The sequence below is a fragment of the Rana temporaria genome, chromosome 13 (genome assembly GCF_905171775.1).
Source record: "Rana temporaria chromosome 13, aRanTem1.1, whole genome shotgun sequence".
NCBI classification, from domain to species: domain Eukaryota; kingdom Metazoa; phylum Chordata; class Amphibia; order Anura; family Ranidae; genus Rana; species Rana temporaria.
Genome location: NC_053501.1, coordinates 38327849 through 38345350, shown reverse-complemented (window position 1 = coordinate 38345350; position 17502 = coordinate 38327849). Strand labels below are relative to the sequence as shown.

General features: G+C 45.7%; 1 protein-coding gene across 1 annotated transcript in view; it reads right to left on the bottom strand.

Moving 5' to 3' along the window:
- TMEM260 (transmembrane protein 260) overlaps positions 1–8609 on the bottom strand; it is a 102222-nt gene extending 93613 nt beyond the window's left edge. The window contains exons 1-2 of the mRNA XM_040333667.1: positions 8444–8609; positions 3086–3318 (exon numbers count right to left, since the gene is read on the bottom strand). Coding sequence (XP_040189601.1) covers positions 3086–3236 — 151 coding nt within the window. The 5' untranslated portion in view covers positions 3237–3318; positions 8444–8609. The remainder of the gene's footprint in view (positions 1–3085; positions 3319–8443) is intronic.
- Between the last annotated feature and the right edge of the window lie 8893 nt (positions 8610–17502).

Genomic DNA, 17502 nt, shown 5'->3' with positions numbered 1-17502 from the left:
ACTAAATAAGTTTATCTTGGTCTCATCGGACCACATGACATGGTTCCAGTAATCCATGTCCTTAGTCTGCTTGTCTTTAGCAAACCACTGTCTTTTTTGTGCATCATCTTTAGAAGATGCTTCCTTCTGGGGCGACAGCCATGCAGACCAATTTGATGCAGTGTGCGGCATCTGACAGGCTGACCCCCCCCCCACCCCTTCAACCTCTGCACAAATGCTGGCAACACTCATACGTCTATTTCCCAAAGACAACCTCTGGATATGACACTGAACACGTGCACTCAACTTCTTTGGTCGACCATGGCAAGGCCTGTTCTGAGTGGAACCTGTCCTGTTAAAACGCTGTATGGTCTTGGCCACCGTGCTGCAGCTCAGTTTCAGGGTCTTGGCAATCTTCTTATAGCCTAGGCTATCTTTATGTAGATTAACAATTTTTTCAGATCCTCAGAGAGTTCATTGCCATGAGGTGCCATGTTGAACTTTCAGTGACCAGTAAGAGAGAGCGATGCCTCGTACACACGATCTGGTTTCCCGGCTGACTTTTTACCGCCGGGAAACCCGAGGGGAAAGCCGAGAAACGGCTCGGCAGCTTTTTTCCCCTACACATGGGCAGTTTTCCTGGCAGGAAAACTGCCATGAGAGCTTTGGCTGGGAATCCCGGCCGTGTGAATGCTCCACTGCAGTGTTTCCCATAGGAAAATTGCCGGGAAAAAGACCGCCGGGAATCGCCGCAGGAAAAAGGAGAACATGTTCTCCCTTTTTCCTGCCGGGCTTCCCACTGGTTTTCCTGGGGGAAAACTGCGATGAAGCATACACACGGCCAATTTTCCTGGCCAAAAGGGAAAATTGGTCATGTGTACGAGGCATCAGAGTGATAACACCAAATTTAACACACCTGTTCCCCATTCACACCTGAGACCTTGTAACACTAACGAGTCGCATGACACCAGGGAGGGAAAATGGCTAATTGTGTCCAATTTGGACATCTTCATTTAGGGGAGTACTCACTTTTGTTGCCAGTGTTTTAGACATGAATGGCAGTGTGTTGAGTTATTTTGAGGAGAAAGCAAATTTACATTGTAGCAAAGTGTAATTTTTTCAGTGTTGTCACATGAAAAAATATAATAAAATATTTTCAAAACTGAGGGGTGTACTCACTTTTGTGAGATACTGTAGTTTGTTGTTTCGATCTATATATTAGGGCTCAAAAACAGGGCAGCAAAGGCAGCAAGCATTGTCAGCTCACAACAGGAAGTTAAAGCAGATCTTCAGCCTCAAGCACAATTTGCCTCCTTCCACCCAGTCCTCCCCTCCTGTTCACACAGAGCGCACTTTTTTTTTCTTGTGTACTTTTTTGGGGGGAAGAAAACGTTGGGCCCACCCCACCCCTCAATGCACACCATTCGCCTAGGGAAATGATTGCATTATGCCGTGCCTCCAGGCATATGCTCGTCACATAGCCCAGGAGGCATAGTACTCCATTAAGAAAAAGGTAGGAGGGCAGGCCTAGCGCTGCATCACTGTGAGGGCCCGCGGGCCTCTCGCTGACATTACTTAAAGTGGAGTTCCACCCATTAAAAATTCAGCAGCTACAAAAAGAGTAGCTGCTAAATTTTAATAATCAGACACTCACCTGTCCCACGGTCCAGCGATGCGGGCGATAGCACGCTAACTGTGGGCGCCCAGCTGTGGCTTCACAGTCGGGCGTGCATGGGGCATGCGCAAGCCATGCTGTGAATGGCCGGGCAATCTTCTGGGACCTGTGACGTGTCCCAGAAGATGGCAGGGAGGTAGGGGAAGAGGTGATCTTCCTTCCGGCGCCGTGGCGCCAGGGGAGGAAGTGGGAGCTGGGTGCCTGTAAAAACAGGGTACCCGCTCCCCCCCCCCAAATGTGGCATGCCAGGGAGTCACCAGCACTTAAAGCGGAAAGTTCAATTTTTGGGTGGACCTCAGCTTTAAGAAGATGGTGGCACTGGACCGAGCGGGGACCAATTCAGAAAGAATTCTGCAGGACACTGCTGGATCCGCTGAGCGGGGTAAGTATCTTACAAGTGTACAACCTGCGGCAAAAAAATCTGTGTTAAGAGCTCGCTGATTTCCGGGCAGATCAACAGGTATTTTTCGATACTCACAGAATCTGTAAAGGGGTAGACATGGGGAAATGTGCATGTATTGCAGAGATATACTTTTATTTTATTTAATTTTTTTCACAATCAAAGGTTTTATTGAAGTTTGTTACAATAACAAGTTATACAAGTGTATCTTTTATTTTCAAATTGTGTGCAAATATCTAAACTAGGCCTATCACATAGCTTTCAATTGTCCCTGATTTCGAAGGGACTGTCCCTGATTTGGGAACAAAGTCCCTCTGTCCCTCATTTGGTCTAATCTATATATATATAAAATGCACTTTTTCTTTTCCAAAAAGTGTTCCCCAGTGCTAAATCTTTCATCTCATTTCTAAAATGCTGAATTTGTAAATTTCAAAAGCCAATGCAAAGGAATAGTAGTGGTAAAAAAAAAAGCACTTGTGGGTTTAACTAATCATTTTTTTAAATAATTCTCCTTTAAGAAGGGCATGTCCTCTGTTTACATACGTTTGCTAATAGGTGTCCCTCGTTCCCATCTCAAAAAGTTGGGAAGTTTGCTATCATGTCAGTTTCAGCCAACATCAAAATAGGAGAATCCACCTGATATAGATGTAAAAGATTACAGTCAGTCAAGGCTAAGCACCTTCTTAGACGGACTGGGAGATAGGTGGAAATAAAAAGTTGCCAATATTTTTTTTAAGTGAATGTATGTTCACATTACCACTACTAAACTTACAGCTGTATGAAAAAGCAACTAGGATGAGCAATCCCTCCAAAGCCACCAGAAGTCCTCCTGAACTAGATATGCAAATACCGACTTTCTCAAAACTAGTATTTACATAGCCATAGGCCCACCTCCCTTGTAACAATGTCTGGGGCTGGTGATAGGTTACTCAGGCTCTGCACCATGGGAGGAACCTGCCTATAGTCACACGATTTTCGCAAACATACATTCCCAGACACACCCCTACACTTATACTAAGCATTCGCCCTACCTGAATCTCCGCCAGGGACAGACGGGTGTACGGTTTTAATGTACACTCCCAGCACACACGTGAACACAGCCAGGGTCCATGTGATATGGTGATGCCCATCTTGTACTCTGGGATCTTTGGCAACTTTCTTTACACTTTTCTGTGCCGCCATTTCCTCCTTGGTTACAGAGCTCTACATAGATTTGCGTTCTGTCTCCCAGCAAGAACAAGCAAAACAGGTTACCCTCAGGACACTGCGAATGAGGAAACAAAACATTTCCGTTACATCAGACCGATCAGCATATAGGGGTATTCACAAGCCACTTACACGATCAAATAAGGATTTCACTAAGAACACTCATTGGCTCTTTAGCCATAGCAATATTGGCATGGTGGTTCAGGTTGGGGGTCATAGGAAAAGGGCACTTTATTAACTCTTTATTATTTTTTTTTTTACCATGTCTATGTAATAATGCAAGATCAGCACTTTGAGCAGTGCATAAGATAGCCCTTAAGAACCATTTCAAGTGTGGAACTAGCTGCAAACAAACAAATGGAACATTTTGATGCAGTATAACGTTGGATGGAGTGGGCAAGGCTTGTCAGTCTTTATTTGCTGTTGGGACCCCAATTGAGGAGATTTTTCCCCACCTGTTCTGTCTGAAACCACCCACCTGAAGACGATGGGGGGCATAAATCTCCCGAATGGGCACAGCGGTAAACAACTTACAAATGTTCAGTCTACTCAACCTCCACAGGAAGCAAGTTTTGGGTGGACTTAGGGTCTAATGGCTTATATATTGAACTACATATTTTGAAGTCTTCTGTGATTGGAGGAGGCATATCCTGTCATTCATCTTTCCAAGCTCTATTCACAGAATGCTTTGCATTCTGGGGGGAAAAAAACGATGGGTTCTATGAGAAGGCAGTAGAAGAGGCTGGAGAATTGTGCAACTCCTTCACACTTCACAGCGACTGATGTTACCCATCACAGTGCTGGAAGATCTGCGCTGTGTAGAAGCAAGGATTTCTACATTATGCAGTATCCAATCGGGCATGCTATACACTTCATTATATGCAAGTTATTTCTTTGGCGTTGCATAGCAAAAAAGTAATCCCGCGTACACGCGATCATTTTTCGGCTTGTAAAAAACTACGTTTTTCAGCCTCTAAAAAAAAACAACGTTTTTTCCAACTTCTTCATAAAAACTACGTTGCCCACACACAATCGTTAAAAAAAAATGCTCTAGCAAAGCGCGGTGACGTACGACGGAACTATAAAAGGGAAGTTCCATGCGGATGACGCCACCCTTTGGGCTGATTTCGTGTTAGTAAAAGACGATTCGCGCTTTCTGTCTGGTTACAGCATGATGAATGTGCTTACTCCATTATGAACGCTAGTTTTACCAGAATGAGCGCTGCCGTCTCATAACTTGCTTCTGAGCATGCACAGGTTTTTCACGTCATTTAAGCCCACACGTGATCATTTTTTACAACTCGAAAAACGACATAGTTTAAAACGTCGTTAAAAAAATGCAGCATGTTCAAATTTGTTTTTGTCGTTTTTCAGAATCCGAAAAATTATGTGAAGCCCACACACCATCGTTTTAAATGACATTTTTTTTAAAACGTCGTTTTTAACATGCCGAAAAATGATCATGTGTACGCGGCATAAGAGTCGAGCTTATCACACATGTTACAACCTGGTTGTACAATCACCTTTAGATCTACCAATGACGTTGTATTACAAGGGCCTTTCTGACTGGATACAAATTGATTTGATAAAGTTTAGAAAGGTCCCCAAACTACATACTTTTGGTAAGAGCCAGTTCCCACCACATGCAGTCCAGTGTGTTTCTATTGTGTGAACTGGCTCGAAATCCAAATTTGATTTCCGTGAGAGGGCAGAGCTATCGATCACCCCCCCCCATTTAGAAATTTGTTCACACAACCCCTCGCATTCCAGGTTTGACAGCCCACTGGCTGGAAAACGCACATGGTATGACGGCAAAAAAATTTGTGCAGCACTACTTTTTCAAACAAAACTGCACCCAAAATACATTGTGGTTGGTAGTGGCTGAAAATGCGCTGCATTTGTGAGATGCATTTGAGATGCCATTAACATAAATGGCACCCCCGCATTGCCTCTTGCAAGGGCAGCACGTTTACATGAGGGAAACGTGCACAGAATGCACCTTTCCACACCACGTTTCGGAGTGAACATGGTACGGGTGAAACTGTAGTGCGGTTTTCTATGAATGGCACAGCGGGGCAGAAAGGGCAGCATATAGTCAAGCTCTCTTATTGAGAGCTCCTGATCCCACCAGAAGATCATGGCAGGTAGAGGGTAGGGAGGTAGGGAAAGACAAAATTTTCTCCGAAACCAAGAAGACTCGACACAAGGGACACATCATACTAAAGCAAGTTATGTCCCCTTATTGTTGATTTTATGTTTGTAGTTAGGCTAAAAACTTAGGCTTTAAAGACTTAGTCCACCTTTGGGACCAGGGATGAGCTCAGGCATGTTTAGACTAAATCCTGCTGGGAAGCTTCCAAAACAAACAGCCATTCATAGATGGAGGAGGCATTCCCTATCCTGCAGTCACATGTGTACATGCCCCCTGCAAATGTGCGGTTGTAGGGCAGGGAATGCCTCTGCCGCTTATGATTGGCTGTCCATAGAGATGGGCTCAGACGTGTTCGGGATCCTAGTCCCAACCCACCTGCCCGATCCCGCATGGAAGACGACACTGCTAATCACTGTCACTGGGGCATTTTGCAGTCCGCAAGTGCACAGATTGGGAAATGTCTCTGCCTGTGATTATCAATGTGCAGTGTCGGCTTCCTGGCGGGATTGTGCAGTAAGGATGAGCTCCGGCGTTTTCGCACACTCCACGTGTAGAGCCCGCCAGGAAGTCGGCACTGCGCTGTGCTAATCACAGGCAGTGAGACATTTTCCGATCTCTGCAGCCACACATCGGGACAATGTCTCAATGCCTGTGATTAGCGCAGTGCCGACTTCCTGGCAGGCTCTGTACGAACACACCAGAGCTCATCCATATTGGGCAGGTGGGTTGGGGATTAGGATTCAAAACACACCTGAGGACCACTCTAGCTGTCTGCTTTGACATGCATCCTGGCTCAGAAATGTTTCGTGTTTGAACCCAGCTGAGCTCCCCCCCCGTTTGGGACCATGTTTCATGTTTACACCCATTTTTAGTGTGTAACATGAAACATGTTGCCATTTCCCCAACCCCCCACCTTCAAATTCCTCCCACTTACCTAAAATTTGTGAGTTGTTTCTCTCTGCAACACGTACTGTTTTTAAAATTTAGTGGGGCTGTGCATGCCTCTGCTTGCCCAAGCCATGTCATCCATTCACAGGATGGGGAAAACTGAAAGTTCATCTGCATAACTCCCAACTGTCCTTGATTTCGAGGGACTGTCCCTGATTTCGATCAATGTCCCTCTGTCCCTCTTTCCTCCTCATTTGTTCCTCATTTTGGTCTGATCTCTATAGTTGTATGCTTTTTATTATTCAAAAAAGTAATTCCCGTTGCTAAACCATTCAAACCCAATTTCTAAATTGCTGCACTTGTACATTTTAAAAGAGGAAGTAAACCCTCTAAAGCATTTCTTAAAAAAATAAAAAATAAAAACTGCAAGAGAAAGGCATAATGAGCTAGTATGCCTACTAGCTCATTATGAATTACTTACCCCCGAATTACTTAGCCCCCGAAGCGACTCTCGTTCCTCACTTCTGCCGCTGCCATGATACCCGAGTTACTTCAGGGTATCGCAGCTCCGGTCTTGTGATTGGCTGGAGCCGCGATGACGTCACTCCTCGCCATGCGAGCCGTCAGTGACGGCACGATCACCCTCACTAACCGGCACGCTCAGGGCGCCTGTTCAGGTCTTTTCTGCAATATCTTCTAAACCGTGTAGGTTTTAGGAGATATTTGTTGCACCTACAGGTAAGCCTTAATCTAGGCTTACCTGTAGGTTAAAGTGGTCTGTATGGGTTTACAACCACTTTAAAAGCCAATATAAAGGAATAGTAGTGGCAAAAAAAGTATTTGTTGATTTTATTAACTTTTTTTGGGAGGTATGCATCTGCCACAACAGCAGGGGGACTCACAGAATGTGCCTGCACAAGGGGTGAGCTTGAGCATGTTCGGACACGAGTATGAACCCACCTGAGATATCCTGCCAGGAAGCATGTTCGGACACGAGTATGAACCCTCCTGAGATATCCTGCAGACAACCAATCATAACTGGCCAAAGTATTCCCTGTCCTGAAGCTGCATGTATGCAAGGGGCATGTGCCCCCGCCTGAGACCATCCCTGGCCGACACACATGCAGGGACGTCAACACACTTCTAGTCCAGTGCTTATCCCCTCCAGCCCAGTATTGCCAACCTACCAGATTGAAATTTACTGGCACGACACCCGAAATTTACTGGCACAGCCACGTTTTTACTGGCATTTCATAAAAGTTACTAAATTAAATTTTATAGGTGCAAATTTCAGTATTTAGGCTACAAACAAGTAAGCTAGGCAAATAGCAAATGTAATTTAAGGTAGATAATAAAGGTAAAAAAACATATTTTTGTTATTTTGGATATAATAGGGGCAAATTATTTAGTCCCACATCACCCCCTGCCTCCATCCCCCTCTGCCACCAACACCCCCTGCCTTCACCCCCCTCTGCGGGTGCTACAATCTCCCTCTGCCTCCAATCTCCCCTGCCTCCATCTCCCCCAGGCCCCCTGCCTCCAATAACCCCCTGCCTCCATCCCCCTACTGCGGTGCCACCAACAACCCCTGTCTCCATCCCCCACCCTCTGCGGTGCACCAATACCGCCTGTCTCCAATCACCCCCCCTGCCACTAACACCCCCTGCCTCCAACTTCCCTCTTGCCTCCATTCCTCTCTGCGGTGCCACAGCAGCACCATCACACCCTGCCTCCATCACCCCCTGCCCTCCAACCTCCATGTGCAGTTCCGATCTCGGCTATTTTTACTGGCACATTTCCGCAACCACGGACATTTACGAACGGGGGGAAAAAGTGCCCGTTTACGGACGGTTGGCAACACTGCTCCAGCCCCATAACAGGAGATCCAATCCTCGACCTAGGGCCGGGATGTAAACAATGCAGGAGACTGCGCATTGCAGCTATGATAAACTGATCGCAGTTGCAATTCTACAGGCTTCAATGCAAACATTTTAAAATGTGCATTTTTTTTATTGAACAAATGTGAGTATATTTTGTTACATTTTTGCAAAAGGGAACTACATCTTAATGGCTAATTGTACTATCATAGAATTATCCTTTATATTCCCCCGCCCCGTAGCACAGTCCAGAGTTTTATACTCACCTATCCACGCTACTACGTGAACTCATTGAAAAGACAGAGAGGAGAAAAGGCTTGGCTTCAGCACTGCCTGTTCCTGTGAACCAAGCCTCTCTTTCATTCACCGCCATGGAAACAGAGCAAGCAATGACATCAACTCATTGAGAAGATAAAGAAAGGAGGGGAGGAGAGGCCCTGGTTTCACAGCTGCCTGGAAATGGCAATTCCTGTGAACCACAGCCACTCTATTCACCCACCGCCATGGAAACTGAGCAAGCTAGCAGTCTAATTATTGTCCAGGCCTCTCAGCTCCTAGAGGAGGATTAACCCTTCAAGGTCTATGAGGCGCAGAAGGTTTATTTTTTTCACCAGCAAACCGTTTGCACCATGTGCAGTGACCTGCATTTATCGTCACTTGATCAACGCATGTCACCGCAGGGTATAAAGAAAACAATTCATTCTATGTACCTCATTCACATCACAATGTTGTGTAAATGTGCTGGTTGCCTTAACCACTTCCCCTCGCGGAGATTTACCCCCTATCCTGACTAGGCAATTTTTTTGCGATACTGCACTGCATTGCTTTAAACTGACAATTGCGCGGTCATGCGACACTGTACCTAATAAAATTTATGTCATTTTTTTCCCACAAATAGAGCTTTCTTTGGTGGTATTTGATCGCCCTCTGAAGTTTTTTATTTATTTTTGCGCTATAAACAAAGAATCTACATACAATAAAAAAAAAATATAAAAATATATATATAAATAAATTATATTAAATATATATATATTAATATATATATATATATATATATTATATATATATATGTATATATATTTTTTTACTTTCTTCTCCAAAACACATCCAATAAAAAGGAAAAAAAATCCTAAATTCTTTATCAATTTAGGGCAATATGTATCCTGCTAACACGTTTTTGGTAAAAAAATAAATCCAATACATGTATATTGATTGGTTTGCGCAAAAGTTATAGCATCTACAAACTATCAGATATATTTATGGACCTTTTGTTTAATTATTTTTACTAGAAATGGCGGCGATCAGCGGGACTTCGCCCTTGTGCCCCATACCTCGGAAGTGCAGGATCATGTACAGTATATATGTGATCTTGCGCGACCGCCCTGGTAGCAGTCAATGTGCTGTGGGGCAGTCAGCAAGTGGTTCAAATTATAACCTACATGCATTTACAGGACTTATTCACAATATGTGCAATGACTTCTGTGATAGTTTTCTGCACTAAATAAATGCAGGTGGGCCGCTTTGTGCCCCTGTTCACACCACAGTATCTGTATGATGTGCAGAACATTGCAATGCAGAAAAATGCAGCGTGTCTGCCTGTCACCGTGCAGCAGCGCAATGCACCACGCTACTGTGCAGTGACATGAGTAAAGTGTAAATATCTTATCATAAGGTTTAAAAGGTAACTCTTTTATTAATATCTTTGAAGTGACAACACTGAAGAAATTACACTTTGCTACAATGTAAAGTAGTGAGTGTACAGCTTGTATAACAGTGTGAAATTTGCTGTCCCTCAACATAACTCAACACACAGCCATTAATGTTTAAACTGCTGGCAACAAAAGTGAGTACACCCCTAAGTGAAAAATGTCCAAAAAAAAAAAATTCATTTTTTTTTTTTCAAATACTTACTGTAATTTTCTTTCCTTATGGACTCCGAGGGCAGACTATGTGTGGGGTTAACCCCGCCACCTCTCCAATGCTAAAGGACCTCTCATGCCCCATAAGTTTAAGCTCACCACTAGGGACTGCGTTCCAAAAACTAGCCAACTCTTGGACCCATGGATGGGAACTCCGTCTGCCCTCCTAAGTCTGAAGGACAATAAACTGGGCCCTTTGTTTTAGAAAGTATGGAGACCCCTGATCTAGAGGATGCACTTTGGTAGACTCTGGGGGACCCTAAATGTAGGTAGGGACGATTTCCTGGTTCATATCGGGTGTGACTGTAACCCTGGAATGGGGGCAATGAAGTGGCAGGTGAGCAGATTTTTGCGCGAAGCCACCAGAAGAGGCTGTTCCCCCTTGATGGTGTCATGTGAATAGCTGATTGATGTCCCCTGATTTCCATTGTTGAAGAGCGCCCTGTTTGAAAGGGGCATAAACCTCCACCAGCGCCCACTTGGACCATGGGGGTCGTGGAGACCATCGTGCTGACAAATTTTAGGCCTTGCTAGGCCCTTAGTGCGTGAGGAGCACAAAGCCTGCAAAATTCTCTCCCGAATGATCGGAATCTTCTCCACTGGGAGGGAGATGTGTGCTCTCCACCGTATCGAACTGGGCCCCCTAAATAAACCAGGCGCTGACTGGTTCTAGCTGGCTCTTCTCCAGGTTTAGGAGCCACCCGGATTTGATTATTGTAGAGGTAACCTTCTCCCTGTGGGCTAGCATTGCTCCTTGTCTTGGGACAACAACAGGAGACCACCAAGGTAATAGTACAGGCGTATCCCCTCGTGTTCTGATAAGGGCCACTACGGCAGGAGAACCTTTGAGAAAACGCTAGGTGAGGTTGTCAGCCCAAAGGGGAGGCAGGTGAACTGTAGGTGTTCCTGTCTGACCTGGAACCGGAGGTATTTGCGGAATCCCTCTGCCACTGGTACATGGAAGTAAGCAACTTTTAAATCGATCTAGATTAACCAATCGCCTGGTTGCACAATTTGTTGGATGGTAGATAGGGTCTCCATTTTGAATTGTTTGTATTTTATTAACTTGTTTAGGAAGGTTAAACCTATCACCGGGCACCATGAGCCATTTTTCTTCTGTACTAAGAAGAGAGGGGAGTACACACACTGGAATTCTTTGTCCTTCAGGACAGGCACCGCCGCTCCTTAGTGCTTTCAGCAAATCTACATAGGATAGCAGCACCTGCTTCTTTACTTCTGACCGTGGCAGTAGAGTGGGAATTGATCTGCAGGAGGGGATACTGGTGAAGGACCACGTGTGGCCTATGGAGACCATCTTGATGGTCCAGTAGTCCGAGATTGAGGCCACCCAGACGTGCTGGAAGAGAAGCAGACAAGCCCCCACCCGACCTGCCTGGGCGGGCCCAATCTTAAAAGAACTTAGCTGGCTCTGGGCGCCTGTCATTTGGCGAACTTCTGGAAGGGTGGCTGCCCTCTGCTCCAATTTCTTCTGAAATCCCATCCGGCTTGTAGGAGCGTGCTTCTCTTGAACGCTCGGTACTGCGTCTTCGTTGGGGCTTCTTCTGACCAAACAGAAGCCTGTCCTGGGGCAGGAACCCCGACTTCCCACCTGTGGCTGGGGTTATGGCACTGTCTAGCCTGTTGCCAAATAACAAGGGCCCCTCAAAGGGAATCCTACACCAGGCTTGCTTGGATGCTGGGTCGGCAAGCCAAGGGCGCAACCACAAAGCCCGCTTTGCTGTGACCGAGGACAGCATAGACCGGGCCAGCAGGCAGATAAGATTGATTGAAGCTCCCCCAGAAAGGCTACTGCCAGCTTCAGTTCCTGAACTGCCTTGCCCTGGGCCAGATCCTCTGAGACTCCGCTGAGTATGGAGTTCACGTTTTCCATCCAGGCCTTCATGACCTTGGACATGGCTGCAAGGGCCAAGGCTGGCTTGCAAGCCATCCCAGCTAGTCAATAGATTCTCTTGAGGTCTTGGTCTATCTTTCTCTCAAGGCTGTCTTTGAAGGATACCGTGTCCTCTAAGGCCTCGTACAGACGACCGGATCTATCCGCTGGGATTGATCCGCGGATCAGTTCCAGCAGATAGATCCGGTCGTGTGTACGTCCGAGCGGACATTTCCCGGTGGATAAAAATCCAGCCGACGGATTCCCAGCGGATAAAATATTCTTAGCATGCTAAGAAATCTATCCGCTGGAATCCAGTCCAGCGGACTGATCCGGTCGTCTGTACAGACTCACCGGATCAGTCCGTCCGCTCCCCTCCCTCGCATGTGTCGTAATGATTCGACGCATGCATGGAAGTATTTACCTTCCAGCGTCGCGCACGTCGGCGCATCATCGTCGCTGCTTTAAATTTAGTAGGGTCTGAGCTGTTATTGGGCTCAGACAAGAATGATTATGGGCAATTTAGCCTCTGTTTCAGCCGTGACTGTGCTTGGAGTATCCACCATTGTTCGCCTGGGCGTGTCATTACCACCCCAGGCCAAGGGTGGCAGCAGCAAGGTCAAGGTGCATTGGGTATTCCCCCTCGGCAGCGAATCAGTGGGAGTGGTTGCTCGCTGTGCATGCCGGGGAGGGGTACTTAAGGGACAGACGCCATTAGGGCGGGGGTAGTCGTCGGGGTCTGTCTTCCCACGTGCCTCGAGGCCTGCCAGGCCTGAGGTGCCTGTCCTGAATCCTGGTTCCGGGACCACATTGGCCCGGGGCTGTGACTTCATTCGTAGTCCCAGTAGTCTGGCTGGGGCCTGCCTTGCAGAGGTAATCCTGTGCTGTCCGTCCTGCGGGAGGAAGCCACTTGATGAAGGAAGCCAGGGGAGGACCTATCCTGGAGGGGGCCATGCAAGAGGCCGGTACCTTAGGAGAAGGCCTGGAAACTTCATCGGAGGATGCACCGCAAACCGAGAGGCTGGACAGTGTCACCTGTTGGGCCTAAAAGTTCTACCAAAGCTAAGCTAAAGGGATCCAGGTGCTGAATCCTGTGGCAGAGGATTCCAGACCAAAGTGTCTCTTCATAAAGGAAGGTCTGTGGCAGAGACTGTACTTTACTTTGTGTGCCATCCCGCCTGCTAGGCCAGTGAGAGGGACCTATCCGGGTCAGCAATACCCACTCTGGCTAGAGTGGCGATGGACACTGTTGCTGGAAGCAGGACTGTTACCCTATTTGTGTCTACGCACCTGAACCTATCTACCTTTCCACCCCTTATCCTTCTTTTCTACTGAAGTTCTGCAAAATAAACCCAAGAAAAAGAAGTGCATTGTGTGGACATTGAAATTCTTCAGGCTCTCTTTTCACCCTGGACAGCGAGAATATAGAGGTAACGTGCCACCCAAAAATAACCAGTAGCTCCTCCGGGGGTAGTGCTACATCTATTATCATGCATTTGCAGCTTTTTTAAAACAGATGGGCTGCCTTAATACAATGCATGTTAACCTGAATGTGATAAAGCACCTCAACAAACCGCAAATGTGCACTGTATTACCGCAATCATCTGATCGCCATAAACTGCATTCTTTTTTATTTTTGCATTCAGATTATCATAGATTGGCCTAGCCAACGACAATCCATGTTTTAACCAACGTCCTTATGCAGCAATCTGTAGGTAGGATATTTTGTACATTTTGTGCAGGTTCCTTATAATTAATTTATATGCCTTAGTCTTTTTTTATGGCTGAAAATTAATTTATTGAACCTGTCGCTGCCTCAGGTGTGATTTGGTGTTGTCTTCCTGCCTGTGCTTATTACTGCAATATTACTTTCCAAAGGGAATTTTATTTCTAGGTAGAGAAAACAGACTGGGAGTCCCCAGAGGAACAGGTCCTATTTCCTATGTTAAAATCAATTTTTTTTCACCTAATTAGCAGCTTTGAAAGTAGTAATTTGGAGCACAGTATTTGTGCTTGCCTGTAATGATTCACATCATTTCTCACCTGCTTGTCTCAGGTGCATAAATTAAATTGTCCGTGAATAATGACAGTGGAGAAGGGCTTATAGCTGCCAATCAGATACATGCTTGCAATCTGTAAACTTCTGTAAACATGTGGTTGAGTCCTGTTTTTACCACTCCCCTGCTGCAATGGCAACCGTATAGGGGTATACACATGACGCAACTGCGATGCTTTGCAGAACGTGTTGCAACTGCCCTGCAACTGCGTGCAATGCACACATTTGTTATGCAATGGTGCAGGTTTTTAGGGGTTATTTCACTTTTTTTTTTTCTGAAAAGGTGAACTAACCCTGTAAGATAGCCATACACTAGTCAAATTTTGCTAAATATTTCATTTTAGAAACCTAATTGTTAGTGGTGTCATTTTTGGTGTTTGTTTTTAACTCTAGTAATGAGAAAATTTGAAGTAGCAGGATGGAAACATTTTCTTGAACAAACACATTTCTAACCTTGTGTAACCAGGTCCTGGGCTAAAGTCATATGGAGAAGAAGACATTGGGCCAGATTCAGAAACGATTTACGGCGGCGTATCTCCAGATACACTGCCGTAATTTCAAATGTGCACCGTTGCATCTTTACGCCAATTCACAAGGAGAAATATACGCCTGAAAACATGGCTACATGGTAGTGTATATGAGATACGCTACGCCTGTCCAAACTTACGCGATTCTTTCTGAATCTGGCCCATTGCTTTTTTCTTATCTCCCTCGACTGCACAGGTGTCAAACACAAGGCCCGCTGGTCGAATCTGGCCCTCCAGGCCATTTTATGTGGCCCAGTCCTCCTCCAGACCCCTACTTTCTGCTTTCAAGCAATGCATCCAACTTCTTCCCAGCAGCAGCATAAGGAAAGGGGGTGCACTGTGATGTAAGGGAGAGTGGGGGACTCAACTTCTGGTGGAGGGGTGGCTTTAGACATCCAATGTAAGGGGAGGAGATGCGCTGGACATCTAATCTTACAGATACAACCGGCTCTTTTGAGGACAATCCTAATGCTGATGCGGCCGGCAATGAAATTGAGTTTGACACCCCTGCTCTACTGAGATACTGATTGTAGAACACAACACATAGGAGCTGCAGACAAACATGGATTCCCCACTCCTGCACAGCCAGGCACACAGAATATTCACAGTCAAGTAACATTTTGAGATCTAGCCTGTACATTGTGGTACCACTCCCATGTAAAATGTCCAAAAACAAAAAAGGAACAAAAAATAGCACTTTAATGGTTACCACCTATAATCCCTATAATCCCTATAATCGGTCTGATGCTCCATCCACCTATGTAAGTATGAATCTAAAAAAAAACATACTTCTCTTTTAAGGTCATTCCAAAAGATATGGAGCATTCCATGCCTCAAGGAAAAGAGGTTTAACAATCACATATAGTAAGTGAAAATGTGGCAATGACTTCCACAGGAGCTGGCTTTAGTAAACTCTGTAGATTGCTTAAAAATAACAAACAAAAAAATCAGCTATGACTAAGCACCCACCAGTGGTGTGAAACGCGTCAGCCACTTTGGTTCCTGTATCTCTGCGATCTTTGTAACTACATGGATTTTAATTGTTTTTAATAAAGGTGTTGCAACGGAGTGCAGCTGTCCAGCTTTTCTTTGTTCTCTCTAAAAAAAATTGGATGTATTTCTAAATAGCCAAGGTATATCTGAGTAGTAATAAGCGGTCTATGCCTAGCAAAACTACATAACTAAGAGAATGTTTTCCTTTATGCCACCTACACACGATTGGAATTTCCGACAAGAAAAGTTCAATGTGAGCTTTTGGTCGGAAATTCTGACCGTGTGTAGGGTCCATCTGACTTTTTCTGTTGGAATTTCCAACAACAAAAATTTGAGAGCTGGTTCTCAAATTTTCAGACGGGAAAAGTTTTTGTCGAAAGTTCCGATTGTCTGTATGCAGTTCTGACGCCCAAAAAAACACGCATGCTCAGAATCAATTTGACGCATGCTTGGAATCATTGAACTTAATTTTTCTTGGCTTTTTGTAGTGTTGTACGTCACAGCGTATTTGGTGTGACCGTGTGTATGCAACACAAGTTTGAGCCAAAATTCAGTCGAAAAAAATCCACGGTTTTCTTGTCGGAAATTCCGATCGTGTGAAAACGGCAGTAGGCTCGGTTCACATTGTATGCCGATGCGGCTCACAGAAGGGGTCCTGTATGTCCTGGTTCACCATTTCAGGTCCGATTTCAGCCTGAATTTTGGGCAGAAAACGACCTGAAAAGGACCAAAAGACGCACAGGGCTCCTGTGCAAATTCGCACCAGAGCAGCATCGGAGATATGTCAAACCGGCTTCATAGAGAGCCAATCACAATCTCCTGCTATTGCGAAATGGATGCGGTCTTTCCGCATCCAATTTGCAATAGTGTGAACCCGGCCTCATTCTCACTGGTTATTTAGGCTGATGCCCCATACACACGAATGGGTTTCCCGACAGGAAAACTGCGAGGAGAGCTTTTGGCTGGGAATCCCGGCCGTGTGTATTCTCCTTACAGTTTTTCCGACGGGAAAACTGCCTAAAAAACGCCGGACAAAAAAAGAGAACCTGCTCTCTTTTTTCCCGCCGTTATTCCCGACGGACTTTTTCACGGCGGAAACTGACATTTTTTGCCGTTTTCCTATGGGGAAAAACTCAGATGGAGCATACACACGGTCGGGATTTCTGAGGAAAAGCTCTCATCGGAGAAAACCAAACGTTTGTACGGGGAATCCCGGTCGTGTGTACTAGGCATTCGTTTACACTTGCAGCTGGTGAGGCAGTAAAAACAGGTGGTTGATCTGCATTTTGCCACCCCCCAACTGCCCCCATGAAGCTGCAAAGGCAGTCGTACAGGGACATTCTCCATGATGTTCCATAGGCAGTAGTGCCAACCAAATGAGACCCATGCAAGTCAATGAGCTGCACCATAACCACCCCTGTACACAGTTGAAGCACAGTTTTGCGGCCTTCTACAAGTTAAAACAGGCCTCCTCACTGCCTGTCAAGTGCCCACTGAAAAGGGATCTTTTGTGATCACTCTTGGAAAAGATTTGATGGAACTACTGTAGAACAGACAAAGACCTCTGAAGCAATAGACAGTAGAGATCTTGCATACCGGAATGTGAAAACTGCTTGCGGCTTCTCATATGGGGGCACGGCTGGAAGTGGGAACACTGCTGGGGAGGTAATTTTGCTTCCTGGGGAACAGCTCAGTAAGCGTCTTTACAAGATCGCCCCGTGTGCAGCTTTTTAACTTCTAACACTTTAGTAAATAGGTAGGCGGGATAAGCCGCACAGGGGGGAGGAGTGACATTGTCTGTCTGGTGCCTAGGACCCCCTGCTACTTCAGCTCCAGCTATATCTTTGTGTCACCTCATCAGTTTAGATCTGCAAGAGTAACTCTTTTGTCAAGACTAAAACAACACTGGGTACCAGATGGCAATTAGATAAAGGGACAA